This window comes from Gopherus flavomarginatus, chromosome 7 (genome assembly GCF_025201925.1).
Source record: "Gopherus flavomarginatus isolate rGopFla2 chromosome 7, rGopFla2.mat.asm, whole genome shotgun sequence".
Taxonomy (NCBI): domain Eukaryota; kingdom Metazoa; phylum Chordata; order Testudines; family Testudinidae; genus Gopherus; species Gopherus flavomarginatus.
This window is the reverse complement of record NC_066623.1, coordinates 106,439,350-106,467,047: the sequence shown is the minus strand read 5'-3', so window position 1 is coordinate 106,467,047 and position 27,698 is coordinate 106,439,350. Positions and strand designations below refer to the sequence as shown.

Here is a 27,698-nt window from a genome sequence, read left to right as displayed (position 1 = left end):
GAGCAGAGCTGCTGCAGAAGAATAGACTATTAGCTCCATCATGGTTCAAAGAAGCATACTTCATGGTTGAGACTAGATTTGTTTTATTCAGTGAAAGCCACCTATTGTCATACACCAGATCAAATGTAGCTCTAGCCATGAGGTCAGAAGTCAGTGCACACACACAATACACCATCTACACTTTTTTTTTCATCTTGATTCAACTGTTCTTAGACTAGGAGATAAAAAGATATTAAATCCATACACAGTCCATCTCCCTATCATTAAGGCTAAGATTTTGTCATGGTTATTTTTAGTAAAAGTCAGACAGGTCATGGGGCAATAAACAAAAATTCATGAAGCTGTGTCCTGTCTGTGACTTCTGCTGCTGCAGCTCCATGGTGGCAGGGAGCTGTAGGGTTCCCCCTCTGCTTAGGGCAGCTGGAAGCTGCAGGGTGATCATTTTTCCGAAAGAGAAAATGGGACACCCCACTGCTCACCTGAGACCTGTTCTCCCTCCCCCAGTCCAGCAAGGTTGCCAGTTGCTGAAACCTTGCAGGGGGCTGTTGCCTACTGCCGAAGCCGTGCCAGGGCCCCACTGACTGCCAGCTCTAGAGTCCCGCAACCCCTGGGGCTGAAGCAGAGAATGTCTCAGAATCTGTGACCTCTATGACAAACATCCTCACCTCTCCTACATTCTTTAGTGCTTTGTACAACTTAGTTTTAAATAAATCACACACTGGGGGTTCCACCACCTTCCTTAGGATATTATTTCATAGCCCCATATATCTCACTTTCATCACATCCTATTTACTTCTTGCATGATCATAAATAAATCCTCCACTCATTTTCAATAGTGGCAATATTTAAATTCTTCAAGAGCTTTCCCCTATAAGTTATTATCCATAAGAAGAATGAAGGGATCAAAAAGAGAGAAATGTTTGTTACTCCTAGCAATAGTTCTATCAAACCAGTGTTAACATCCTTCCCTTCCTCCTAGTTTGAATTCTGATCTGGAGTGCTGCTTCACTTGTGCCAGCAAGGGATTGTGAGCTCCCCTCCGACGTGGAGCTCACCAGCTATCCATGCCGTATCTTTACCAGCTCCTGCTTATGGTCTCCACTCAGCAAACATATCAGCACATGCTTAAAGTTATGCCCTATACTTAACTACTTTGCTAAATGAGGTTCTAGATCATCAATGTGTTTGGAGCTACATCTGAAAGCCTTAACTATGGGGCAGAGTGCAGTGACCCCACTTGCTAAGCCAGGTGCTCCAGACAGGAAACATTACACCTGTAACTCCACTGGCTTCCAATTAGTTTTTGGGTGCATTTCAAAAATACTTTGTGTGTTATATAAAGCCCTATATGTTGAATCAGACTCAGCCCAACTTCTGAGTTTAGGAAAGAGCACCTATTCCATCATAACAGTTGAGTCCATCTAGGATGCTCTCTGCTCGTCCCTAGCTTTGAACACTGTCCATGTACCAGCTTCCCAGAGTGTTCAGTGGAGGAGGAGCTCCTCGTCTCTGAAATTTTTGTCTTCTATTTGTGCTCAATTGACCTTCAGGAGACCATGATGTCTCATTTGGCTGTGCGCTTGCATGGTTGTAAGCAACTATTACTTCACCCAAAATATGCAGAGGTTAGTTGTGAAGAACCACAGAATTCAAAGGGCCCCAAGATGGAATCATTAACATGCAGACCCCTCTTAAAATCGGTAAGAGACTTACTTGTACTTTGTTGCTTGTGTTGCTACAGTAACAGAGAACCCGAGGATCCCAGATGTATTTCTACAGGTAGGGTACACATGGTAGCTTAAACCAAAAGGAGAAAGTCATTCCACTAGTACAAGCCATTTTACATTTACCATCCATAACTATGAAATCAGAATATTGTTTATAGTTGGACATGAGGTATTAGCAAAGAGGTGTCTATCAATGCAAAAGATTCACTCTGGAACAACAAATCAAATCTCTTGCATCAAGTGGTCTGGGCTTTTTCTCGTTCAGCAAATCCTCTTTTGGGCTTTGTAAGATGCTTAGCAGAGTACTCGTGTACTGAGAAATCCGGCAACCCAGATCTGTGAACGTGCAAGAACCCCCATAAAACAGGTACTGTGCAGTCAGGGTTAATGGGGTCTCTTAGTTCACACAAAAGGGCCTAAATAGAAGGGGATGCACCTGCAGTTGTGACAGGAGTTAATTCCAGCTCAGCAGACCCCTTGCATAAATGCTGTGGGAAAGCTATAGTAGTGGCTACTTGGGAGCAAGTGAGGGGAGGTTATTTTTGAGGAAGTCTAGCTCCACCGTCCAAGTCAATGTTGATCAAGCTAGAGGGAAAAGTCTTCTGCTTAGACAAATTACATTAACTTCTGGTTATGGACTCCAACCTGGATTACAAGACTTTGCTGACTGCAAACTGGTTTTTTTGTCAGTAACTTGACAGCAGCTTTACTTGGCATAACCTTGCCATTTTTCAAGGGCACCAAAGCAATTAAGTTAAAGATGGTGTCAAAAAACGCTGCTGGTTTTGGTCATGGTATGTTACACTGTACTGGCAGGAGTAGCTACCATGCAGTATGGAGTTTCTTAGTACAGATGGGACTCAAGCATGATAAAGAAGCTGAACAGGAGCAATACTCCAATACAGCTGACTTACCCAAGGGTTTGCTTGGTTCGCAGGAAGTCAAAGCAAGGCTCCTCCATGTGCATCTGAAATACAACAGGAGGAGTTCAGTCAGAAGGCATTGCTGCTTACGGCAGCTTTGGTTTAGGGTTGGTACAAAAATATGATCGAAGATCAGAACAAACAAACAAACAGTGGAAAGACACTAAGGCCAGGTCTACACTACAAACTTACATTGGTACAACTGAATATCCACACCCCTGAGCAATGTAGGTATACTGATCTAACTCCAGTATAGACAGGACTATGTAAACTGGACAGCTGCTTCTGTCGACATAGCTACCGTTTTTTGGGGAGGCAGATTAACTACGCTGACAGGAGAAGATCTCCCATTGGCATAGTAGCATTTTCAGTAAAAAACGCTACAGCTGTGCCACTGCTGTAATCTGAAGAGAAGCCCTAAAGCCTCAATTTTCCCCATATCCCAGAGAGGAATGAAATAGCTCATTTGGGCTGGCCTGGTATCAGTGTAAAACACACACACACACACACAGGAACTAATAGGCTAATTAGAGCAGATCACAGGCATATATGTGTCTCACTTGTGTTTCATTTTCATCTGTAGCATTGTACTGACAGCGAAACAATGTCGGACAGGATAGAAGTGTCGCTTCTCGGGGTGCATGTTAATAAGCACTCAAGATTTGTTAGGAAAGGAGCAAAAACTTACCACAAGCAGCTCCATAAGGGTGTATTCTCGTAAACTCCTAGCCCCAGACTAAAAGAAAAAAACAATTGAAAACACTTTAGAGTTTCTCATGGAAAGAGAAGAGCTATGGGTCTAAGTCACTAGAATGGCCTCGTTAAGAGAAAAACGATTCAGGATGGATTTCAGCACTAAGCACACATTGCAATTTGCAACAAAAAAATCCAGACTTTCTGGCCTCTGATGTGTGCTCAAAACAGCCCCTTGGGTGAAAAGGCAATTTCAATGTAATCAAAGAACAGGCAGGCAGCAGCAGGCACAATCAGGGAGGAAGGCAATATCAAGATGGAAGAGCATGGAATATGCCTGCACAAGGCATAATAAATCTAGAACTCTCACACAAAGTTACAAAGACTATAACTTCATTAAGAAAGTTTTAGTAACTTGGGTCTTGCTCATGGAGATTCTGTTAATGGGCTTGCTAGAATTCAGAACATATTCTAGAAAATAATGGTTGGAGAATTGTTGTGCAGTCTGGATTAGGAAAGGCATCAGCATAACAAGTAGCAGCAGTCCCCAAAAGGAAAACATATTAGTATACTCAAATGCTTAACACATCACCTGATAATAGACTGTCACTTCAGAGTTGGCATCACCTTTGTTAAGGGCTTTCACCTTGCACAGTAGGTGTGTGTTTGGCAGGTCTACCACCCGAAATTGAACAGGACACGGGTGCAGTAGGGGAAAGAACTGCAGCTTTCTAAAGAGAGTCCAAACAGCAAAGCATCAAAATACTCACCGTCCCACTCCTTAAACCAAAATAAAGAACCGATGTTCATATTCCAGATGCCTCAAGTCAAATTAGCATCAATCCCCTCCCTCTCCCACAAATTATAAACACCTCTTTAATTGCCATCAAAACCAGATTTCTGGAAAATAGTGACAATACAGTTTCCTTTTTTCAGAAAAATGTAATTCCAACTATTTCCAACATTCTTTCCCAGCCCCCCCACCACCAAAAGTTAACCCAGGTTCATAGCTTTGTAATATATATTTGTAATATAGCTCCCACTTGTAAAAGGTGAGAGAGAGAGTTAAAGAGAAATACTCACTGAACAACATAATTCAAAAAATCCTTTGATTCCTAAGAGAGAAAACAAACAGTTTTACTCTGGAGAATGGAATTATTAGCCTTTTAGGTATCAGCCCCAATATATACTACAGCCATCCAGAAAGGAACCAGCGAACACAGAACTGTCCAATCCTCCCCAGCCTTGCCACACATTACAGCATTTTGGCCAGAGGTTAACAGCACAAGTCACTTCCTCCCCTACAACGTTACAGTACAACATGATCTGTGTTACACTGTGCAAGGAAACATACATCTCTAATCCAGTCTCTTCCTTGGAAGTTTGTAGCCTCTCAGGGCAATGTGGAAGCCAGAAAAGAGGAAACTAAATGTGAGAAATGTCTTGGAGAATCTGCTAACAGATGTTCACAGAAGTAGTACTAGGTAAGTGGGAGTGCTATGTAGAAGCAGCATGGGCACCTGCTGAGGCAGTGCCAGCAAACGAGAGAAACAGCAGAGCGTATGGTATGTCTAAACTACCTGCCAGATCAGCGGGCAGCGATCGATCCAGCGGGGATCGATTATCGCATCTAGACATGATAAATCAACCCCCGAGCCCTCTCCCATCGACTCCTGTACTCCAGCGCCGCGAGAGGCACAAGCAGAGTGAATGGGGGAGCGGCAGCAGTTGACTCACCGCAGTGAAGACACCACGGTAAATCGATCTGAGTACGTCAACTTCAGCTATGTGAATAATGCAGCTGAAGTTGCATAATTTAGATCAATTCCCCGCTCCCCCCACCAGCACAGACCAGGGCTCACTGTGTGACTGCAGGGCATCCAGGGTCCTAGCAGTTCTTTAACTCAAACTACAGCGCAAACTACACTTAGCGCAAAATACATTGTGAACAGAGACTAAGAACTATGGTTAAACCTCAGCTTCCCCTACAATCCATCAGCCCGTATGGCTATGTTTGGATCCCCAATCCCCACCAATACACTAGTGAATTTCCCAAAAGGCTCAATAGACTACAGATAAACTGATGGGTACAAAGTGAAGGCTGCAAGTTTGTTCCTCAGTGGCCACCCGTTTGTGACACTGCATGGATGGGGACAAACCGTGCTGTATCCAAGTTTTAAAAAGCCCATTAGACTAGGTCAGGCCTATGGCTGGATCAGACAGTCCTCACTGGACTTCAATAGCAGTTGTGAGAGAGTAACAATAGTAGTATTGGGCCCTGGAGAGACAGTTTGACATCCTGTCACACACAGGTTGTATCTGCACTGACAGCTCTAGGGAACTCTTCCACAGGTGCACCAGCACTGAAGTGTTTAAAACACCTTGTCATCGATACCTGGAGTTAAAAAAAAAATATGACTGAGTTCATTTAGACAACACAGGGATAAAATCACCAGTGGTCAGTTCTACATTAGCTGTCCCATGGTGTTAACGGGAGCTGCACCTATGTGAGATATCCTCAAAACTGCCCGTACAGACAAAGCCATAGGCTGGTGAAACAGGGTTTGTGCCAACTGTGTTCAATCACTTCCTAAATTCAAGAATTTATGCTTCAGCTGCGGAAGTTGGTACTCACTCTGCTTGTGAAGTTTCCTTGTACAAGACCCTCTACATAGAGCTGAGATTTGAAAGTCTTAACAAAGGATGAGAGAGACTCGATGGAAAGGCCCTTCATTAATGTCTCATATTTATCTATCATAGACCATCTGCCATGCTCCAAAATTAAAAGACGCACATTTCTGTAACAAGAGAAAAAAGTTATTTAATTCAAAATACGTTACCCACCGGTGATTTAGAACCCTTAACTTCTTAAACCCAAGATCTTTGACAAGCAATATTTCAGCTAATCCTAACTAGAAATATCTAGTACTGATCAGTCTGCCCTGGGACTTCAGCCCTGCTTCAGCTTCAGAATGCCTCAGGTAACCTGGGATCTCTGCAGCCCAACTGCTTTGGGCTGTCCTTGGGGAAAAGATGTAAAGCCTGCTTCCCACAGTAACCTCTTTAAACAGCTTTTGTTGGGGTGTGTTGTGATGCACAGACTACCCTTTCTTCTCTAGCTCACCGATATAGGTCTGTTTTTTTCCACAGCAGGAGTTAGAACTGTTCGAGTAACATGTTAAAAGTGGTTCACAACATGATCTGTCAGAAGCAGAACTGCATGTGGAAATATAGGCTATTAAATAAAAGTAGTATGCAGTGTTGTCGTCTTCGTGGCAGTTCCAGGATATTAGAGACATGGTGGGTGAGGTAATATCTTTTATTGGACCAACAGAGAGAGAAAAGCCTTCAAGCTACAGAGTTCTTCCTCAGGTCTGAGAAAGGTACTCAGAGTGACACAGCTTCATACAAGGTTGACAGACAGTTTAGCACAGGGATTCTTAAACTGGGGGTCAGGATCCCTCAGGGAGTCGGTCGCGAGGTTATTACATGGGAGGTCACGAGCTGTCAGCCTCCACCCTAAACCCTGCTTTGCCTCCAGCATTTATAATGGTGTTAAATATATTAACAAGTGTTTTTAATTTATAAGGGGGGTTGCACTCAGAGGCTTGCTACGTGAAAGGGGTCACCAGTAAAAAAGTTTCAGAACCACTGGTTTAGCATAAGTAGTTAGCACGTATTCTAAGGGAACATTCAAGGTCAAGTGGCCCGTTAACACCCCTGTAATCACAGGACCAAAAGTGGGTTATAGATTGAAGAATTTTTGGGGACAACCCACAAAACCAATGATATACCCGAGATACACAGTGAAATTTCCTTATCCACACAGACAGCAAACTCCCTCACAAATTTACACCACCACTTTAACAACCCCCATCTGTCCATTAAACTCTCTGGAACATTCCTACACTAGCATCAACTTCCTGGACATCAGGATCAGCTTCAACAATGGAACCATACAGACAAAAATCTACAAGAAACCCACAAATCACCACATCTATCGTCTCAGATCCAGTAACCACCCCAAACTCATCAAGAAGTCTTATATACAGCCAGGCACTGAGATACCCCAGAATATGCTCCAAGGAGAAAATCTGGGATAGACACCTTAATACAGGTATTCTCAAACTTCATTGCACTGCGACCCCCTTCTGACAACCACCTGAGCCCCGTCACTCACCACCCAGGGCCAAAGCAGAAGCGTGAGCCCTGAAACCAGGGTTAAAGCACTCTGGCTTCAGCTTTAGCCCTGGGTCCCAGCAAGTCTAATGTCAGACTTCACGACCCCATTAAAATAGGGTCACGATCCACTTTGGGGTCCTGACCTGTAATTTGAGAACTGCAGTCTTAAACTTAAAACTGCCTTCATTAAACAAGAATACTCCCCAAGAGAAACAGACTGCATAATGGAACGGGCCACCCAAATACCTGAGAACCCTCTTAAATACAGAAATTTGGGGGGGAGGGATAGCTCAGTGGTTTGAGCATTGGCCTGCTAAACACAGGGTTTCAAGTATCAGAGGGGTAGCCGTGTTAGTCTGGATCTGTAAAAGCAGCAAAGAATCCTGTGGCACCTTATAGACTAACAGACGTTTTGGATAACCAAACTTCTATACAAACGGACTTCACTAGAATAAGACAGGAGATCTACATTACTCACTTCACCTCTCTACAAAGGAAAAAGGACTGTAAGCTGTCTAAACTACCTGCCACATGGGGCCACAACCGTGGTACCCCTAACCCAACCAGCAATATTGTCAATCTATCCAACTACACACTCGGCCCAGAAGAAAAGTCTGTCCTATCTCGGGGACTCTCTTTCTGCCCTGCCACCCCCACCAACATGATACAGTTCTGTGGCGATCTGGAAGCCTACTTTCGCCGTCTCCGACTCAAAGAATACTTCCAGGACAACACTGAACAGTGCACTGATACACAGGTGCCCTCCCACCAACAGCACAAGAAGAACTCCACATGGACTCCTCCTGAGGGTCGAAATGACAGTCTGGACCTATACATTGAATGCTTCCGCCGGCGTGCACAGGCAGAAATCGTGGAACAACAACATCGCTTGCCTCACAACCTAAGTCGTGCAGAACGCAATGCCATCCACAGCCTCAGAAACCACCGACATTATCATCAAAGAGGCTGATAAAGGAGGTGCCGTTGTCATGAACAGGTCTGACTACCAAAAGGAGGCCACCAGACAACTCTCCAATACCAAATTCTACAGGCCACTTCCCTCAGATCCCACTGAGGAATACACTAAGAAACTACAGCATCTACTCAGGACACTCCCTACACTAACACCAGAAGAAATCAACATACCCCTAGAGCCCCAACCAGGGTTATTCTATCTACTACCCAAGATCCACAAACCCGGAAATCCTGGACGCCCCATCATCTCGGGCATTGACACTCTCACTGAAGGACTGTCTGGATATGTGGACTCTCTACTCAGACCCTATGCCACCAGCACTCCCAGCTATCTCCATGACACCACTGATTTCCTGAGGAAACTACAATGCATTGGTCACCTCCCAGAAAACACCATCCTAGCCACCATGGATGTAGAGGCTCTCTACACAAACATCCCACACACAGATGGAATACAAGCTATCAGGAACACTATCCCTGATAATGCCACAGCACAACCGGCTGCTGAGCTCTGTGCCTTTATACTTACACACAACTATTTCAAATTTGATGACAATATATATCTCCAGATCAGTGGCACCGCTATGGGCACCCGCATGGCCCCACAATATGCCAATATCTTTATGGCCGACCTGGAACAACGCTTCCTCAGCTCTCGTCCACTCACGCCCCTTCTCTACCTACGCTACATTGATGACACCTTCATCATCTGGACCCATGGGAAGGAGACTCTGGAAAAATTCCACCACGATTCCAACAGCTTCCACCCCACCATCAACCTCAGCCTGGACCAATCTACACGGGGAGGTCTACTTTCTTGACACCACGGTGCAAATAAGTGATGGTCACATTAACACCACCCTATATCGAAAACCTACCGACCGCTATGCCTACCTTCATGCCTCCAGCTTCCATCCCGGACACATCACACGACCCATTGTCTATAGCCAAGCACTGAGGTACAACCGCATCTGCTCTAACCCTTCAGACAGAGACCAACACCTACAAAATCTCCACCAAGCATTCTCAAAACTACAATACCCGCACGAGGAAATAAGGAAACAGATCAACAGAGCCAGACGTGTACCCAGAAGCCTCCTACTGCAAGACAAACCCAAGAAAGAAACCAACAGGACTCCACTGGCCATCACATACAGCCCCCAGCTAAAACCCCTCCAACGCATCATCAAGGATCTACAACCCATCCTGGACAATGATCCCACACTTTCACAGGCCTTGGGTGGCAGGCCAGTCCTTGCCCACAGACAACCTGCCAACCTGAAACATTCTCACCAGTAACTGCACACCGCACCATAATAACTCTAGCTCAGGAACCAATCCATGCAACAAACCTCGATGCCAACTCTGCTCACATATCTACACCAGCGACACCATCACAAGACCTAACCAGATCAGCCACACCGTCACCGGTTCATTCACCTGCACATCCACCAATGTAATATACGCCATCATATGCCAGCAATGCCCCTCTGCTATGTACATCGGCCAAACTGGACAGTCTCTACGGAAAAGGATAAATGGACACAAATCAGACATTAGGAATGGCAATATACAAAAACCTGTAGGAGAGCACTTCAACCTCCCTGGCCACACTATAGCAGACCTTAAGGTGGCCATCCTACAGCAAAAAAACTTCAGGACCAGACTTCAAAGAGAAACTGCTGAGCTTCAGTTCATCTGCAAATTTGACACCATCAGCTCAGGATTGAACAAAGACTGTGAATGGCTTGCTAACTACAGAACCAGTTTCTCCTCTCTTGGTTTTCACACCTCAACTGCTAGAACAGGGCCTCATCCTCCCTGATTGAACTGACCTCGTTATCTCTAGCTTGCTTGCTAGCATATATATAACTGCCCCTGGAAATTTCCACTACATGCATCTGAGGAAGTGGGTATTCACCCACGAAAGCTCATGCTCCAAAACGTCTGTTAGTCTATAAGGTGCCACAGGATTCTTTGCTGCAAACCCAGGGTTGTGAGTTCAATCCTCGAGGGGGCCACTTAGGGATCTGGGGCAAAAATTGGTCCTGCTAGTGAAGGCAGTGGGCTGGACTCGATGACCTTTCAAGGTCCCTTCCAGTTCTAGGAGATTGGTATATCTCCAATTATCTTCTTTAAATTGAATCTCCTTTGACCTCACACCCTGAGTTGTCACCCACCACCCCAAACTGGGACCCATATGGGATACTGAACAACTACAATCATATTTGATGGGGACCCCATCCTGAAAAAATATTTCCTGAGCCCCCTCTTTTGCCTTCAAACACCCCTCCTCCCCTGCAACACACATCAGAAGTAAGTTCCCTATGGACCAGGACACACCAAATCAAAGCAGCATCAGACCCTGGCAGAACAGGTGCAAAACCTGCAGACATACACCCCACAACACACCTTTAGAGATCCATGGGTCCCGTCATACACACGTGTTATCACATGTGCTGTACATCATCCAGTGCAGTAAATGCCCCAACAACTATGTGGGTGAAACCAGACAAATCACTATGCTCTCAAATGAATTCACATAGGAAAATGATAAAAGACAATATCACCAGTAGGTGAACTCTTTTCACAAAGCAACGATTCTATTTCTAACTTATCAGTTCTCACCCTCAAAGAAAACCTGCACAGCACTTTCAAAAGACAAGCCTGGGAACTTAAATTCATAATTTTGCTAGACATTAAAAATCATGGTCTTAATAAAGACACTGGATTTATGGCTTAACAACGATCTGTAACCCACTGACTCCCCTCCTATTTTTGTCCTATGACTATCGGAGTGTTAACAGCCCACTTCAGCTTAGTTTAGCATAAGTAGTTGGCACATATTCTATCTGTTAGATTTTGTATTTAGCTGTGACAAGCTAGGTATGTCTACATGGCAACTAGATAACTCGCAGCAGGCCTGTGCCAGCCAACTTGGGCTCACGGGGATCAGGCTACAGGACTGTTTCATTGCTGTGTAGCCTGCTGGGCTCAGGCTTTAGCCTGTGATAGTTATGTTATGCCATAAAATTAGCTGTATGGAAGAAAAAATAAAGAAAACTCTTCATTTATTAAAGAGCATCCAATGTGATAGGGCTGGCAAGCCTCACACTGAATCAGGACAAGACGGTTATCACAGGGTCCTGCCAAAAAGGGCTGAAGCCAGCCCCACCCCACCTTCCATCAGCCACTGGAACAGCCTCTTGCACGCTGGAAGGAACAGAGGCTTCTGTACTGATGCAGGGTTCTTCGGTCCAAGAGCAGACCGAGGGCATGGACTGAGCAATCTTATTACTAATTCCTTTAATTAATAAAGCGAAACCCCAGGAAAGGGATCCTTTAATATTAGTATGTAAAGTTAGCTCTGATTGGCCTGATTCTACTGGTCTCAAATTACCTCGCTCCTCCACTCAAGCCATCCTCTTGATTATTAGATAGCATGACAAGAGTTTAACACTTATTTTTGTTGGTTTGTAATTTATTCAATACACACTCCCTTATATGAATGAAAAAAATACCTCTGCTTTGTTATGTAATCAGCTGCACCAGCACTTCTTATAAAGCAGGAAGTTCTGTGCTCTATTCCTGAGGATGCCAAGATTCATTTCATTCACTGACCATGCAGAATACTGCACAATAATTTATCCTTGTAACAGGGAACTCCTGCAGCTGCATGACAACATAATTAAAGCAGAGAAAACTCCACTCTAGCGATATCCCACCTAAACCAGAGAAAGCCCATCCACATTTAATCTCCCTACAGACACTCACTTGGCCAGGGTCTCCGGTTTGATGAGAATGTTAAAATAGGTCTTTTTTAGCTGCTCTGTTATCATCTCAAAAACCGCTGGAGTAAAACTGAAGTCAGACAAGTGGTCAATGATGAGCTGAAACAGCAGCTGGAAAGAAAAATAAAATGTTTTCTAAGCTATTTTTACCAAATAGGAGAATATTATTTGCTGAAGAGGATCAATGTGAATTCTAGACTTTTTTCTATATTAGAAAGTCAGAACCTTCTCTATTTTTTGGACAAATATAGAATTAGTAGGATGACATCACAAAATACCCGAGCAAGTCAGAAGAGAAAGGGAATTCAGTCAGACTGTTTAAATCTCCAGGGTCTGTTTTGATTAAGCATTTTTAACATTTGGGGAAAAAAAAAATCTCTCTCTCCTTGTGAAAGATTCAACAACCAGGCCCCTTCAATGGAGGGCTGCAAAAGCCTCCATTCCAGTTCTCTCATCCTCCCAGGAGTCCCCCCAAATACAGGGAGGACAAGACTCCGTGTTCCTGATATTTCTAAAATAAAGGACAAGCACAAACACATCCTGTTGCATGCACGCACAAATCTATTAACCCTCCTTTGCCAGTCTCATTTAAGAAAGCAGAACATTCTTTATTTTGACTACTGTATCTCCTCAATGGCAGGGGGATGGGGGGGGAGCATTTTTAAAATGATGTATATTAATGGCAGCTGAGAATGCATAAGAAATTGCAGAACCTAGTACAGATCAGAGCCTCAATTCTCTCTACACCCATGGTTTTTCTTCTCCCTCGTGTTGAAGATTTTACTGTTTATATTTCAAAAGATAAACTTTGGCCTCATATATACAACTGTAATCAAGTCAAAGGACCCAGTTGCAATTTGAAGTGTCCAAGGCTTTCACCTTGTTAAGTCTAACCTACAAGTTTTAACAGTGTTGTAACCAAGTCCTCTGATCCAGTAAAAGTGGTAGTGCAAATAAGCCCTTACTCTCCCTCAGCCTCCATTTGAGGCTGCCATGTTCTAAGTAAGCCAGCAGTGGGGGAGGAGGGGGGCACAGAAGGAGGGTGGCATGGCGTAAGAATTTGTTAACCTCTAATAAAATCAGATCCCAACCAAGCACGGTCAGAAGTGGTTTGTAATTGCTTAGTTTTATCTTAATTCTACCTTCTGCTGCAAATGTATCTAGAATACTATTCTCACAGATGAGCCAGTACACAAAAGTATGTCTGTTTTGTTCAACTATTTCTGACTTACAGATGAGCAAGTGTAAAATAATTTACAGAAAAAAAAAAAAAAAAGACAGTTTTTCTGCATTGTCCTATACCTACCCCCTGCCATACCAATTTTTTCCTCACTTTAAATAAATCCACAAAAGCATGGAAAACTGCTGTCCAAAAGGAGAGATTTTGAAGACTGTATTTTATAGTGGAAGTCTGACAGTAAACCTTATCTACTGCTAAGTAAAGTGCATATTGGAAAGCAATGTTCAAAGGTTTATTTAGAAATATCTGCAGCTGCTTCAATATCTCCACAACTGTGAATAGTGCTGGGCATTTCTCAGTGAAAACATCCCAACAAGAAGATTACTATATGAGGTCAACTGTATTTCCTGTGTCTCAAATGAACATGAGAGACCAGGAAACCTTCCTTACTAAAAATAATCATTTTGGGTGGGGAGAGGACGAAGGACAGTGTGTTAACAGAGATGGTATCTGTTTTAGGTTATTGTATTGCTATCCATCACCATAATATCTGAGTGCCTTCTACGTAAAATACACCAAGAATCTCAAAGTCCCTACTTGACTTCACAAGTCTCTAGAGCTTCTCCTTTTCTTAAAAGCTTTGTTTGGGATAGGGCATTTTATGGTGGGGTTTTTTTTTTGGTTTTGGGACAAGGAATAAGAGGAGTCAGTTGATTTTGAGAAAGTTTCTTCCTCCATAATTAGAATAGATGGCCAGACAATTCATCTGATCACCTCTGGAACCCTGTTCCACACCCAGCTTTCTTGAATATCTCCTGCATGACTCCCCACTGCACTCCCACCAGCATCAATCCCTGTCACTATGCCTTTCTGCTGACCTGGAAACTTACACACTCTCTCTGCTCTTGCAGATTTATGAGCATCTCAGTAGGAAGACTGATTTTTTTCTTTTTTCTTTTCTTTTTTTTTTTTTTTTTTTTTTACTGTATACAAAACTATTAATGGGTTGAAAGACCACTAATAGACACCAATATTTAAAGACAGAACTGTGAATAGTTGAGAAAATGATACCCAGCAAATGTCTGGCTGACTCATAGTAGAGAAAACATACTGCTAGTACTCACTGGTAATTTATGATTGAATCCTTTCACTCGAATGACCAAACCATGCTCTCCAGCTACCAGTTTGTATTCCAGTTGAGCAACATCAGCTTCGTATGCTGGTTCAGCAAGGTTGTGGGTGAGGATGTTTACGAAAGTATCAAAAAGCACCACACTGCATGGAGAAAGGGGTTGAAGTGGGAACCAAAAAGAAAGAGAAACACAAACCACCATAAAAAAGTCAGTGGTTCTGAGAGTATACGCCAAAGTGTCCTAAAGAATTATTTCACTAGATAGCTAAAGACATTTAAGACTTCAATCACGAAACCCAATTTAAAAAAGGATTTGTATTCTGCAAGAAATTTAGTCCTGGGCAATGTAGAAGTTTACAAACATAGGGCTGTGTATTTCTCTCTCTCTTCAAAAAAACCCAGGGCTATCTAGAGGTTATTTTGGCATTAAAGTACTTTTGCATCAGATGAAAAAGGAGAAGTTATTCACTTTACAAGGCACATCAGGATAGTACACAAGCAACTCCGTTCCTCTGCTATATGTGGTTTAAAATCCAACTAGAATAAAGAATGTATATTTCAAGTAACATCAGCTCATAGTAAAGTGCATTTGTTGAATATTGGGGTGTTAATACAGAAAATATGCTAAAGGAATTTGAGAAAGCCAGCTTTATTTGAAGTGGAAGTTGCTATGATTAGGATTTAATAGGTATTAAAAGATATTACTTAAAGTCCTTTTTAGCCAATGGAAAATTCTAACTGCCATAAAGAATTAGAACAAACTGCTTCTGGTTAAAAGTTCAGACCAGTACTTTCTCTAGTAAGGCCTGCAAAAAAATAGTTTAACAAAGATACATAAAAAACCCACTCCTCCCTTGCATCTCCTTAGTGGTCTTATGATAAAGTCACTATACTGTTTGTTACAACTGACAGGTCTCAGGGCTAGTAGGGGTGCCAAGAATGGGAGGACGAGGTGCATACGCTGAAGTGTAATCCAATCGCTTTCCTCTTCACCTACACACTTTTCCCCAAGTTGTTGGCTATAGTATCTACAACAGGCAATCTTCATCACAAAACCTTCACAGAAACATTCTGTTCTAGCAGATGCAGTGCTACAGTAACTCCTCACTTAAATCATCCTGGTTAACAGTGTTTTGTTGTTACATTGCTGATGGATTAGAGAACATGCTCCTTTAAAGTTGTGCAATGCTCTCTTGTAACATTGTTTGGCAGCTGCCTGCTTTGTCCACTGCTCTCAGAAAGAGCAGCCCATTGGAGCTAGCTGGTGGAGGCTTGGAACCAGGGTGCACCGACAGCCCCCTATCAGCTCCCCGCTCCCCTAAGTTCCCTGTGCAGCAGCCACCCAGCAGGCTATCAATTGCCGGGCAGTTCCGCTGTCCCTCCCCTGACTGCCATGTGCTGCTCCTGCGCTCCGCCTTGGAGCTGCTCCCGGGAACCTCCCGCTTGCTGTGCGAGGGGGTTGAGGGGGAAGAGAAGAGGGGTGCTAATGTCAGGGTGTCCCTCTCCCCCTGCTCCTTTAACCAATCTCCATAGAGCAGGAGGGTGGGGACACACACACACACACACCACCCCCCCCAGGGCTCAAGACTGAGGGAGCTTACTGGCAGCAGCTGTTATCTCAACTTGTTGATCTACTTAAAAAGCCAATGTACTTAGAGTGCAGGCAGCATACTTAAAGGGGCAATGCACGTCTCTCTCACACAGTGTGTGTGTGTGTCTGTCTGTCTCTCTCACACACACACACACACACACACACACACACACACACACACACAGAGTGTGTGTCTGTCTCTCTGACATGCAGTCTCTCCTCCCTCCATTCCCGCTGCCCTGTAGCGCGAGGCTATATTAACAACAGTATGTTAACCCTTCAGGGCTCAGCCAAGTGCTAGTTCATCATTTAGCAGTAAGGCATTCCCTGGGAAATATTCCACCCTCTGACTTCACCACCTCAACCAAGCTTCACAATCATCATTGTATTAAATTGTTTGTTTAAAACTTTTACTGTGTGTATATAAAAAAAATATAGTCTTGTCTGGCAAAAAAAGAAGTTTCCCTGGAACCTCCCCCCCCCATTTATATTAACTCTTACTGGGAAATTGGATTTGCTTATCATTGTTTTGCTTAAAGTAGCATTTTTCAGGACCAGAACTACAATGTTAAGCGAGGAGTCACTGTACTATTGTGTCACTTTCATTTTGCCTGCCCTTCACCATGGGAAAACTGTACCAAAGTCTTATACACTTCCCTTCTCCTACACAAACTTCTCCCTTTCCCCCAAAACTACTGAACTGTAAAGAACGTGAAAGAGGAAACCCAATTGTTATGTTTTAACTTCAAGTTAATGGAGGTGGGTTGGGGGTGGGGTTTGTTTTTAACCCTGTATAGTAATTTTAACTGCTCTGCAAGGTAAGCATGAAAAAGGTAAATTCTTACTTCTCTGCAGACTGCTGTATCAGTGGAGATATCAGATGGAAACGTATATAAGCTGGAAAAAAAACACCACAAATGAGCAACTACAGAAACACAGCAACATTAACTGCCTTTTCCTTCACCCCATTTGCCATTTCCTGTCAGTTATTTTATTTGAGCCCCACGTGTAAATGTTTGTTCAGATGAGAGAACATTTTTATCTATACTGAACCACCAAAGTAGTTCCCTTCTGTCCCCACTTACCCTTTAAATCTTCACTGCAAAATACTGGGTAACAATTGAACTTTGGCGGGGGGGGGGGACATTTATACTATGGGAGGCATAGTAAAAGGCATATTTTGTTTGATAATCGATAATACATAATCAGATTGTAAACTGACTGAGGTGGAGACCTTATCTTTATGCATTTGGATTATATTTGCAAAAAATTAATGTTATGCTTTTATTTAAAGCAATGTAAAGGTTCTAAAACAATTTCTAAAAATACACAAAACCTAAAAGAGCATCACCCACTGAAAACTGAAATGCCATCCTGCCTGAAAACAGTAACTCAAAAATGGCAACACTGTTTCTGCATTTATGGAGTCTCAATGATTCCAGATCACATGTTCTCAGTTTAAAGGGAAAAACGTAAGGTTCTTGTAACCACCAAGCCCGCAGAGTCAAAGTGGATTCCTTTCCAGAGCAAGATATTCTGTCTGCAAAATTCTTCCCTCAGTTACACTTTCAAAAGAAGTCATCATTTGTCAAGCAGTTATTAAATAGTGGTAATGGAAATATTGCAGTATTTCCCAGTACTTAGAATGGGAAATAACTATCAGATTATAGTAGGCTTGGTAAAACTTGATTAAAAAATAAATGAATAATATTGATGTTTATTTTTAAGCATTTTTTTAAATAAATTTAAATGTTCACTGTTACAGGTAATTAGAAGGGGGTCAGATAAGGGAGAGGAGACAATTATTTAATGACAGTCACTGATTTTCAAAAAGATAAAGCTTTATAACCATTAAAATACAAATTGTCAGTGTCACATGTCAAAATATATAAGTAAAGATCCCAGCATTTTTCTTACTTTGCCTATCAGTAAATTTCAGTCATCATTGATGGAAATATTTTTTCTGTCTGTTTGTTTGTACAGTGAAATCAACATTTATTGCTCAAAATCTAATCCTTCCAAGCTTATACATCAGCTATAGTGCCACTGAGTAGTAAATAATAAGTATTTGTTTTCATGGTTCTCACTGTATTAGAGGTATATTAACAATAATCTACACTTCTACAGCACTAACCATTCAACAGTGTCAAAGCTCTTTACGAACACGAATGGGGTCCAATCAATCTTGTGAAATGGTGTCTCATTTCACCATATGTAAAACGTAAATGATACTAATCTACATTTTATATATGGTGAAATGAGACCTGAAGAGATTAGGTGCTTTGCCAGCACCAGCACTCAGACCTCTTGGTGCCTAGTCTTGAAATATACTTTACCGAGTCTTTAGGGATTCTCAAAACATGGCTCCAGCCCTGGCCTTTAGAGCTGTTTAGCTCTAAGCAAAAAAGTTATCCTTTAAAAAAAAAAAGGAGTAGTGTTCATGAATCATCCTACTGGTAGCCCTAAAGAAAGCCCCCAGACAACATGGTCTGGTATTCCAGTTAGTAAAAACTGCTGTGCCAGACAGTTCTCCATAGACAGCATGTGCATGAAATTGTCTTTTCGGTTTTGAAAGATGTTGAATCTTTACCTTTGGGACATAAACACCTAAAAGATTAACACAATATTTTAAAGCAGTGCAGAATAGAGATTAATGAAACAGAAATTATACAATATTTTAATGCACCAGTGATAGCAGACAGGGAGAAAGTTTTTGTTCATGGGCTGGAAATTAATGTCTAAAGAGACCACATGCTGCCTGCAAGTCACACTTGAATCAGTTACCTCAACTGTAAACTCTTGGGCTGGAACTGTCTTTTGGGGTGTGCGGATATGTACGTGTAGTGCCTCACACAATGGAACCCAGTCACTTTGATTAGGACCTCTAGGGACTACCACAATTACTAGGCCAAATGCAAGCGACACTTAGAATTTATCATCACTTCAAGCAGGCTTATAAACAAACAACAATAGTCAGGCAAAATCCAATGAAACAACAGTCCAAACAAGGAACGGATGTCCTCAAGATTCCACATTCTAAAACCCAGACAGCACCACCAACTGAAACTAGGAATGGCAGGGAAGAGGAGCAGAAGCAAGATTTTTGAACAACTAGCTTGGGGGTGGCCGGGGAGGGAGAACTATGTAGTGCAGGATTATAACTCCCTAGCCAAAAATCTGAACACCAAGCTCCAACCCAAAGCCACCTAAACAAGGAGCTAAGCACAAAAAAAAGAGGGTTTATAAGTGCAATGGCAACTGGAGTGATGCTCAGTGCTGTCTGAAAATGAAGCTACAAGTCCTAACTCTAAATAAATTTCTAGAACTATTTTAGATGCCTACTACTGCATATGAAAAGTTTTGCTTCGCACATTGTGTAATATATCAGTTAATAGGCATTACCTTTGGGAATTTTGAATTTGTCATCCTTCCTGTACCACAGACAGCCTTGTTGTGTGCTTAGTATTCTGACAGGATATTCCGACTCTGGGCAATCAGGTACTTTCAGAGCAAAGTCAGTGGCTAATGCAGAAACAGAATATGTGGGTTACTGTGGTTCCACAGCCATTAACACAAGCGTGCAGGTTTCAAAACTGTAAGCTGGCTGCTCTCCTCTCTGATGTCACTATAGTACATTCAGTTGCACACTTCCCTTTGATGAAGTATGGATGGGTAACGTAAAGAGAGGAGGCCTTTTATAGCCTGTTCAAGAGAAGTTTTTTGGGTTTTTTTGCTTTATTAACAGATCCAGATGCTATTTAAGGGTCTGTGTTTTCCCCCCAGAAGAGCAGGGAATAACCTAACATTGCTCTCTCACTAATCCAGGTACCATTGTTTATAGCTACATGCAAGCAATTCACAAGTGCACCATGGCTGCTCTGCTTTGTTACCTGGTCCTTGTACTAAGGAGTATTTTAAAAAGAGGCATTGTCAGGTCAGATTTGGCCATAAATTTTAAATTATAAAAGTCTGTAATAAAAATTCAGAAACAAAATGTTTCCATATTTTCTCTCTATTCCAGTGGAAACAGTTTATTTAAAAAACATTAAAAATATTCATAAAAAAGGAAAATAAAGACTATGTCCTGGGAAAATCCCTATCCTCAAAGGGAACATCAGGAAAGAGAAAAATGATAGAGTCCACTAGATACTAGTGTCTCACTCACCTATATATTTATTTTCTTCAGGTAGGTGCAAGTCCTCATTTAACTGAAAGTCACTGGCCCATAAATCACTCCAGTATTTGTCAATATCTGTGAAAAACATTAAATTAAAAGCAGATAAGCTATCTAGCCGCAGACCCTTCACATAATATTTCTTTCCTTTAGAGGTTTGTCTCCATGCCTGTCTGCACAAAGACTGGGCCTCCTTTCCTGATGCCATTTGGCTCACCTTCCCAGCCTCTCCTTAAGCCTCTGCTCAAACCTCACTTTAAGCAAACTTATAAACAAATCATCATTCTTTAAACACAAGGCTGTGCATTAGCATCACATTACCAAAAACATATCGCCTTAGCCTTCATTATGTAAGTTTTAATCTCTATTCAGTACTGACTTGGGGGATTGGAAGACTCAGCATGACTCTCCACCTCCCAAAAAAAGACCCTGTAACAAAAGGACCTGCCTATGGAGGTGTAGAGAAGGGGACTCAGCCAATGCTACAGACAGAAAAAAAGTTGCTACAGAATAGGACAAAACACTTAAGCCTCTACTGACTCATCAAAAGGTCAAGATCACAGTTGAGAAATCATCCTCCCACTCCTATGTACTTGCATGCTGTATTGCCATCCTGATTAATAGGCTCTGTGACCTCAGACACTTAAAAGGGTCATTTTACCTTCCTCACTGTACTGTGTCCCAAACCATCTCTCCTTCAGGTTACATTTTCCTTCATTGGCAGCAGACAGGAGAAACAGGTTGGCTCTCTGAGGGCAGAGCTGGTTAAGGGCATCAGCAATGACCTACAAAGATAAACCAATATCCAAGTTCAAATGCAACTTTAGCTGTGTCTGTCAAGCTGTAAAATTTAAAATTACTCTGAAAATCCAGAAGATAAAAAAGGTACCACATCTACTCTTAATCAAGCAATCTGCTTTCTAAATTTTTCTTCATTACAGAAGCAATGCAAGTAATTTAGAAAACCCATTCCAATATGTCTGAAGGTCCCAAACTTGTACACCTCAAATATACATGCTCAGAGCTACAGTGCTACTTACATCAGGTTTGTATTCAAACAAAAGCTGGTCTCCTGTCAAAAAGTCCTCTTTCTGAAACAACTGCATATTTTCACAAAGGCTTTCCACATAATCAACTGGATCAGTCTGTAAATAAGTAAAATGGTGTTTCACACATCAGACATCTGAAATTTTAACTTTTTTTTTTGCTAAGTACAATTTATTGTGTGCTGCACTTGTTGAGTTTTAGTTTTGGTTATTGAGCCTAAACGCAATTCATAAACAAATCCTTATTCAGGATACTCAAACACCCACTTCTCCCCAGCCCTGCAACATTAGAAGGCTCATCCTTAGGAAGAAACACTAATGAAAAGGTTTCTGCTTTCTCCTTATCTTGTGACTAGCTGCAGAGAAGTTACATCTGATTTTACTTTTACAAAATCAAGAACAACTGTATAATCCTGGCTACAATTATTGATCTGTCTACACTAGGGAAAAAAGGCATTGCACGATGTCATTGGCTGGATCATGAGGAGGCAATGCATATACCAGTGGTTCTAAACCTGCGGCCCGTAGGACCTTGCAGCCCAATCAGCACAGAGCTGCAGCCCAAGCGAAATCCTCAGGGCCATACAAGTTATATTGGATGCAGCCCACATAACACACTGTGGGCCACATACATGTCCCGCAATGGTAAACAGGTTGAGAACTACTGGCATATACAAACAGTAGCTGTCCCTGGTTTTTTACAAATGCCAATTGTCCCAGGTGTGATTACCAAGTGGTACAAGGTCTTTAGCATGTGATTTATGCAGTGAAGTCTACAACAAGTTTCTCTCCAGTCCCAAGAGGAAAATCAGAAGCTGTGAGTTTATCTATTTAGCCTAACTCCAATCCACAATTCAGAAACGGATTCATACCACCCTACAGGTAAATAAGACAAGGTTCCATCTGCAAGGGATTTTACAATATAAAATCGGAAGATAAAGAGAAACAGACCATAATAGCAAGGAATAAGCATAATAAGCAAGGAAAAGATCAAAGATCAAAACGTGATGAAAGGGATGACAGCCTTTGGAAGAGCACCACATGCAAAAAATTCAAGTTATGTTTTGGTTTTGTTAAAAGGACAATTTCACAAGTCAAAGCCTAACATTTCTCTACCTAAAATATGAATGTCTTATGTTTAACACATTCTCGTTCTGCCTCATCTTACCTATGTTTCCAAAGTATTGCGAGATCAGAAATTTCAAATCCTCTGACAGACAAGCTACGCACAGAAAGCAATTGATGAAGATTAACCAGTACCTGTTCTTGGTAATGAAATTCATTAGCTTCAATCTTCTGGATCTCTTCCCAAATTCTGTAGGAGGAAAAAAGTTTCCCCATTACATTGCAACATTTATTACCAAGACATGAATGAAACACCATTTCTAGGTAAGATATCATAGTGGAAACTGAAGTCAGTTTCTCTCCAATAATTCTTCATACATCTGAGACCTGGTGAGATGTGCACTGAAATACACATACAACTCCTTTTATCTGGGAATCTCAAAAGCAGTTTACCATTGTCAGTTGGCCCTTATTATTCCTGCAAATAATCATGCCCTTATTATAGATGGAGAGAGCAAATCACAAAATAGTCAAGATCAGACAGCAAGTTAATGAAAGAACCAAAAACAGAACCCACAACTCATGACTTCTAGTCTCAGGCTCTGACTACTACACCAAATTCTGAAATGCTTGAACTTACTGTGTGGCATCCAGGGATGTCTTCAGCAATTCCTTAGGACAGAATTTGCCACTTCTTGCTTTTTTGTCCTCCACTAAGGACATGCTGAATAGAACCAGTTTAACTGCAGTATTATTTTAAACTAATTTAGTTAACCAGTGCAAAATGCTGAATGGACACTTATTTTGCTTTAAAACAGGCTTACTTGGTCTACCTTAAGTCTGTTAGTAACAATTTTAACTTAAGCCAAAATAAACTGCTCTTAAGCGGAAATAACTGTCCATAAGCAGGAGCTAGCATCAGTTTACCTCTATTGGTTTAAAAAACAGTTTAAGTTAAACCGGTGCTATTTTCCTAACCCTAAAATCAGAGCACTTGGATCATTCACATGGAAATATCATAAGTTAAGAGCACATAAGATTGTGCTCTCTGAACACTAGCCTTTTGGCTAAAAGCATACAAGAGCAGTCAGCAAACTCCAGTCGGTGACAGTTACCACTCCACTGCGGTTTGTCACATTGCCTTTTTATGGTGACCTACAAGTCCTGGGGCTTTTTTTAATAAGTTATTTTCTACCACTGATCCATTACATCTGTTCTAATATATAATTATCAAAACAGTAAAAAGATAAAAACACACACTACAAAGGATTTAAATCGTTACCTTTTATCTGGCCCCCTTTGCTGCAACATCTTCAGATACTGAAATACAACATGTGCAACCTGAAGACAAAGACAAACTGATAAAGTTTTTGACATCTGACAATACCAAAATGGTCAGAAATCCAAGTTGCAGTAAGGTTTACCTCATAGAAGTGCTTGTAACCTTCATCAGTCAAAGTCACAGAAATGCTGAAGATAGAGTAGGTGGAGTTCTGTTCAAATCCTGTCTCACCATTTCCTCCATATAATGCCAGAGCCCAAAATCTATTGAAGATTTAAACTCAGTATCCATTATTCCAGTTAAAAGCTATCCTGAAGTATGGCTGTAATTACAGCATACTTATTTGAGCTTATTTCTGACTTGCATAACGAAAGGACTGCCTGAAGGACTTTCAAAGAGATACCAAAACAGACTACCACAAGATACCTTTCTACCAATTCACAAAACATAATGCAAAGCTCTGAGAAATAAAAAATTTAAGAAAAAAAAAAAGAAAGATAGGACATTCTAGAAGGGGAAGTAAGTTTACTTCTAGGAGGAAGTAAATCATCAGAGTATCCTAAACTAAGTAACATGGCTGTCACAAACTTGCAAGGGAATTACCAAGAAAATTTGACTCTTCTTAATCTTAGAAGAATTTTCCCAAATATTTTCACTTTAGAATATTATTTTTCACTTTATTACAGTGGACACTATATTGAACTCCACATACTTTTTCCTAAGAAAGGAAAGAACACTGCCTTTGCCTTCATGTCCCACTAGCCAGGAGATATAGTGAAGCGGCTTCACCCTAAAACAAAAACGTTTACAATGACAAGAGGTAAAACATCTTTTATGCGAAGATCCCACGTCACTAGACAAACAACTACATTATACACTGCTCAATTCACCCGTGACAAGTGTCGTCTTTAAAGAGCATCTCTATAAAAAGAGATATCAAATTGAAAATACAAGTGGAATTTAGGTAGACAGAACATAGTGACTCAACTGAAAATTAATCAGGACGTTGAGATTAACAGCTCCTTTACTTATTATCAATTTAAACTTAATCTATATAAAACAGATATCAATCAGTTTAAGAGTGTCCACACAGGGGTTTGCACTAGTTTATTTAGATTAATTTTAAAAAACACATCTTTAAACCAGCACAACTTGCAACATGAACAAATCCTAAGAGCCTCAGTTATTTAGAGCATTCCCCCTCCCCTACAGTCAAGCATGTGTTATCAATAAGATGTTGTCCATCCTGACCTGTAATGCTGATCCTGTGGGGGAAGTGCCCAGGTGATGCTCAATGAATGAACTTTTCTGACTGGAAAAACTGAACAGGAAGAAATGTATTAATTAAATGCAAATACATTACTGCTCCTGTCTCAAAGTCTGATAAATCAGAAGTGGGCAAAATATTGTATTTAATGCAGAAAGTAGTGGGAAAAATACATAACCCTACCTTATTAAAACAAAAATATATTGTCTATTTTAAAACAGAATGGATAAGAATCTGCATAGTGGTATACACAGTTCCAAGTTAGAACACTTAACAATACAGAAAGAAGAAATCAGTTCACTCACCTCTGTAAAGTTTGTGAAATTCTGGTGTGTCAAAAGGCTGTGTCAGATGACCAAAGCTTGGCCTGGGTAAGCCACTTAAAAAAAAATAAAATAGAAGTATGTAGCATGATGTTTACTGGTCATGATCCAGGGTCACACAGAGGCACGTACAAGCTGCTTTATGCCCACGGTCCTGAAGTGATGATAACCTCAAGCCCCTAGAGAACCAAAATGTCTAGTCTTTTGATATGACTCTGGATTAGGGCACAAGAGCTACACACATCCCGAATAAAAGAGAATATGACATTCACAGTCCCATGAGTACTTCCACAAACCCTGCCCATCACTCCACTGATGGCACCAAAACTCCCAAAGTTAGCATGGAACAGGAATTTGGAGCAGGTGCAGGCAAGAATATCACAAAATCCACACACAGACCCCACCACCACGCCATGTTAAGTGAGTGGTAGGTTGTGAGAGCCCTATCCCTCTTGGATTTCTAATAGAGATATTCACATAGCACTCTTATTTACTTATCTATCTTTAAACAAATATTTTGTCAGCAGGAATTTGCAGTTTGAGGAAGTGTGTGTAAATCACTCAGTGTTCTGTAACACATCAAGAAGCGTTCACACCAAAATGGTAGGTATGAGATGGGGGAAACAGTCATTTTCAGCCACAAATTGGTAACATTGTTTTATTTATATTTTATTGCTAATTGAGGGGCACACCCTACAAATTCAGCAATTTTAAGGTTAAGAGTACATTTGGATTATATGCCCATTTTAGACAGCATGATATAGTGGATTATACTGTATTAGTTTGAAAAGCCACGATCAAAACCTGTTGTAGTTATAAAGATGACAGCTAACAATCACCACAAACCATGATTCAGCTGTAACTTGCTGCCATTTATCTAAACACAAAGCAATGATATAAGATTTAGAATGTTGCAACCGCAATTATAGTTTTCCATTCAACCACAGGAGTCAACAAGGCATCACCACAGCTGTAGCAGATGCCAATCACACTCCAACTTCAGGCAGATACCTCATAGCATCTTAAATGCTTAAAACTTGCTATGCAAACACATTAAGAAATATTTAAGCAAAATAAAAACCTTAACTTTTAACCTCCAAAGTCAACCAGTATTCACTCAGAAGGGGATAATTTCCTCAATAATAGAGGTAATGGCATTTTAAAAATCTCAACAGTTTTGAACGGTGCATGCATGGAATTTTGTAAGTCTGCAATGTAATTTCACAGCTTCCATGTAAGAAAGTAATCAGAAAAAAATCTTACTTATTTGGGATCGCTGAGAAGATTTCAGTCACCCACTTTTCCAAAGTATCCAGAGTTTCTAGTAAGGAGAGAGAGAAAAAAAACGAAAACCAAAACCACCTTACTGAAGGACAAAGGCAGATTCTCAGGATAGTAAGGGCAGGTTACCAATCCTGCTCTATTTGCTCAAGTTAATGTAGGGAGGTAACAGGCCAGTTCTCTCTAAATTGGTAAGTGCTGGACTGCAAACATCAAAACCTGTTGGGTTGACTCTGATTTTCCCAAACCTCATATAAACCCGGCCTTTGATCATGTCTTGATGTTGCTCTGTATCACCTGCACACCACGCTTATTAAGACTGATATTGAAAGACTGGTGGAGCTGGAGAGCCTGTTTATAAGCATTAACAGCTTTGGGATTTGCAAAATGCCTTAATATATTAGATTTGTTCAATCACCTCAAGGACAGAACAGATGCAGCAGTCTGAGAAAAGGCAAATATGATGTAGTTGTGCAACTAAGTAGCATATTGCAGAGTATCACGAGAAGCACTTTATACAATCATTCCTTTATAAGGAAGCAAGAGAAAAAGTTAACAGCTCACAAAAATTATGAAATAGCAGAAGTGTGACTAGCAAGAATTCTGCATTCCAAGCAATACAGTACTGCTCCCTATCTCACAGGAAAAGTGATGATTTTTATAGAAGAGGAAAAATACGACATTTCTTTAACAGAGATAGGACTATGGAGATGACTTGCAGGGGTAGTGGCTCCCATGCATTTCTTCCAATCACAAGCAAAATCAACAGAACTACTATCAATGTAATCTGCCGTTTGCAAATACTACCCAAGTCCAATGCATCCAACTTAGCATGTTTTCCATTAGTATAGTCGCATCTCTAGAAGCTCTAACCTGATAGGTACTGTACAGAAGTCTGATAACACACAAGCTCTGCCCTGAAAAGCATAGTCTAGATAGGAAAAATAAAGGCCAGAGAAGAAAAGGTATCATTCCTATTTTTGCAGAGGGAGAACTGAGGCACAGAGAATTTGAGACTCAAAAGCAGCACTTAAGCCCATACCTAACTTCAAGAGTTTGCTTAAGT

General features: G+C 41.3%; 1 protein-coding gene across 1 annotated transcript in view; it reads right to left on the bottom strand.

Annotated features, from left to right (window-relative positions):
- NRDC (nardilysin convertase) overlaps positions 1-27,698 on the bottom strand; it is a 46,567-nt gene that overhangs the window by 2,199 nt on the left and 16,670 nt on the right. The window contains exons 8-27 of the mRNA XM_050961654.1: positions 26,615-26,672; positions 25,334-25,407; positions 25,013-25,082; positions 24,474-24,551; positions 23,904-24,024; positions 23,762-23,820; positions 22,675-22,729; positions 21,409-21,513; positions 21,030-21,153; positions 20,360-20,446; positions 19,597-19,716; positions 17,040-17,091; positions 14,596-14,746; positions 12,275-12,402; positions 5,979-6,141; positions 4,427-4,458; positions 3,936-4,074; positions 3,339-3,386; positions 2,642-2,694; positions 1,714-1,797 (exon numbers count right to left, since the gene is read on the bottom strand). Coding sequence (XP_050817611.1) covers positions 1,714-1,797; positions 2,642-2,694; positions 3,339-3,386; positions 3,936-4,074; positions 4,427-4,458; positions 5,979-6,141; positions 12,275-12,402; positions 14,596-14,746; positions 17,040-17,091; positions 19,597-19,716; positions 20,360-20,446; positions 21,030-21,153; positions 21,409-21,513; positions 22,675-22,729; positions 23,762-23,820; positions 23,904-24,024; positions 24,474-24,551; positions 25,013-25,082; positions 25,334-25,407; positions 26,615-26,672 — 1,801 coding nt within the window. The remainder of the gene's footprint in view (positions 1-1,713; positions 1,798-2,641; positions 2,695-3,338; positions 3,387-3,935; positions 4,075-4,426; positions 4,459-5,978; positions 6,142-12,274; positions 12,403-14,595; positions 14,747-17,039; positions 17,092-19,596; positions 19,717-20,359; positions 20,447-21,029; positions 21,154-21,408; positions 21,514-22,674; positions 22,730-23,761; positions 23,821-23,903; positions 24,025-24,473; positions 24,552-25,012; positions 25,083-25,333; positions 25,408-26,614; positions 26,673-27,698) is intronic.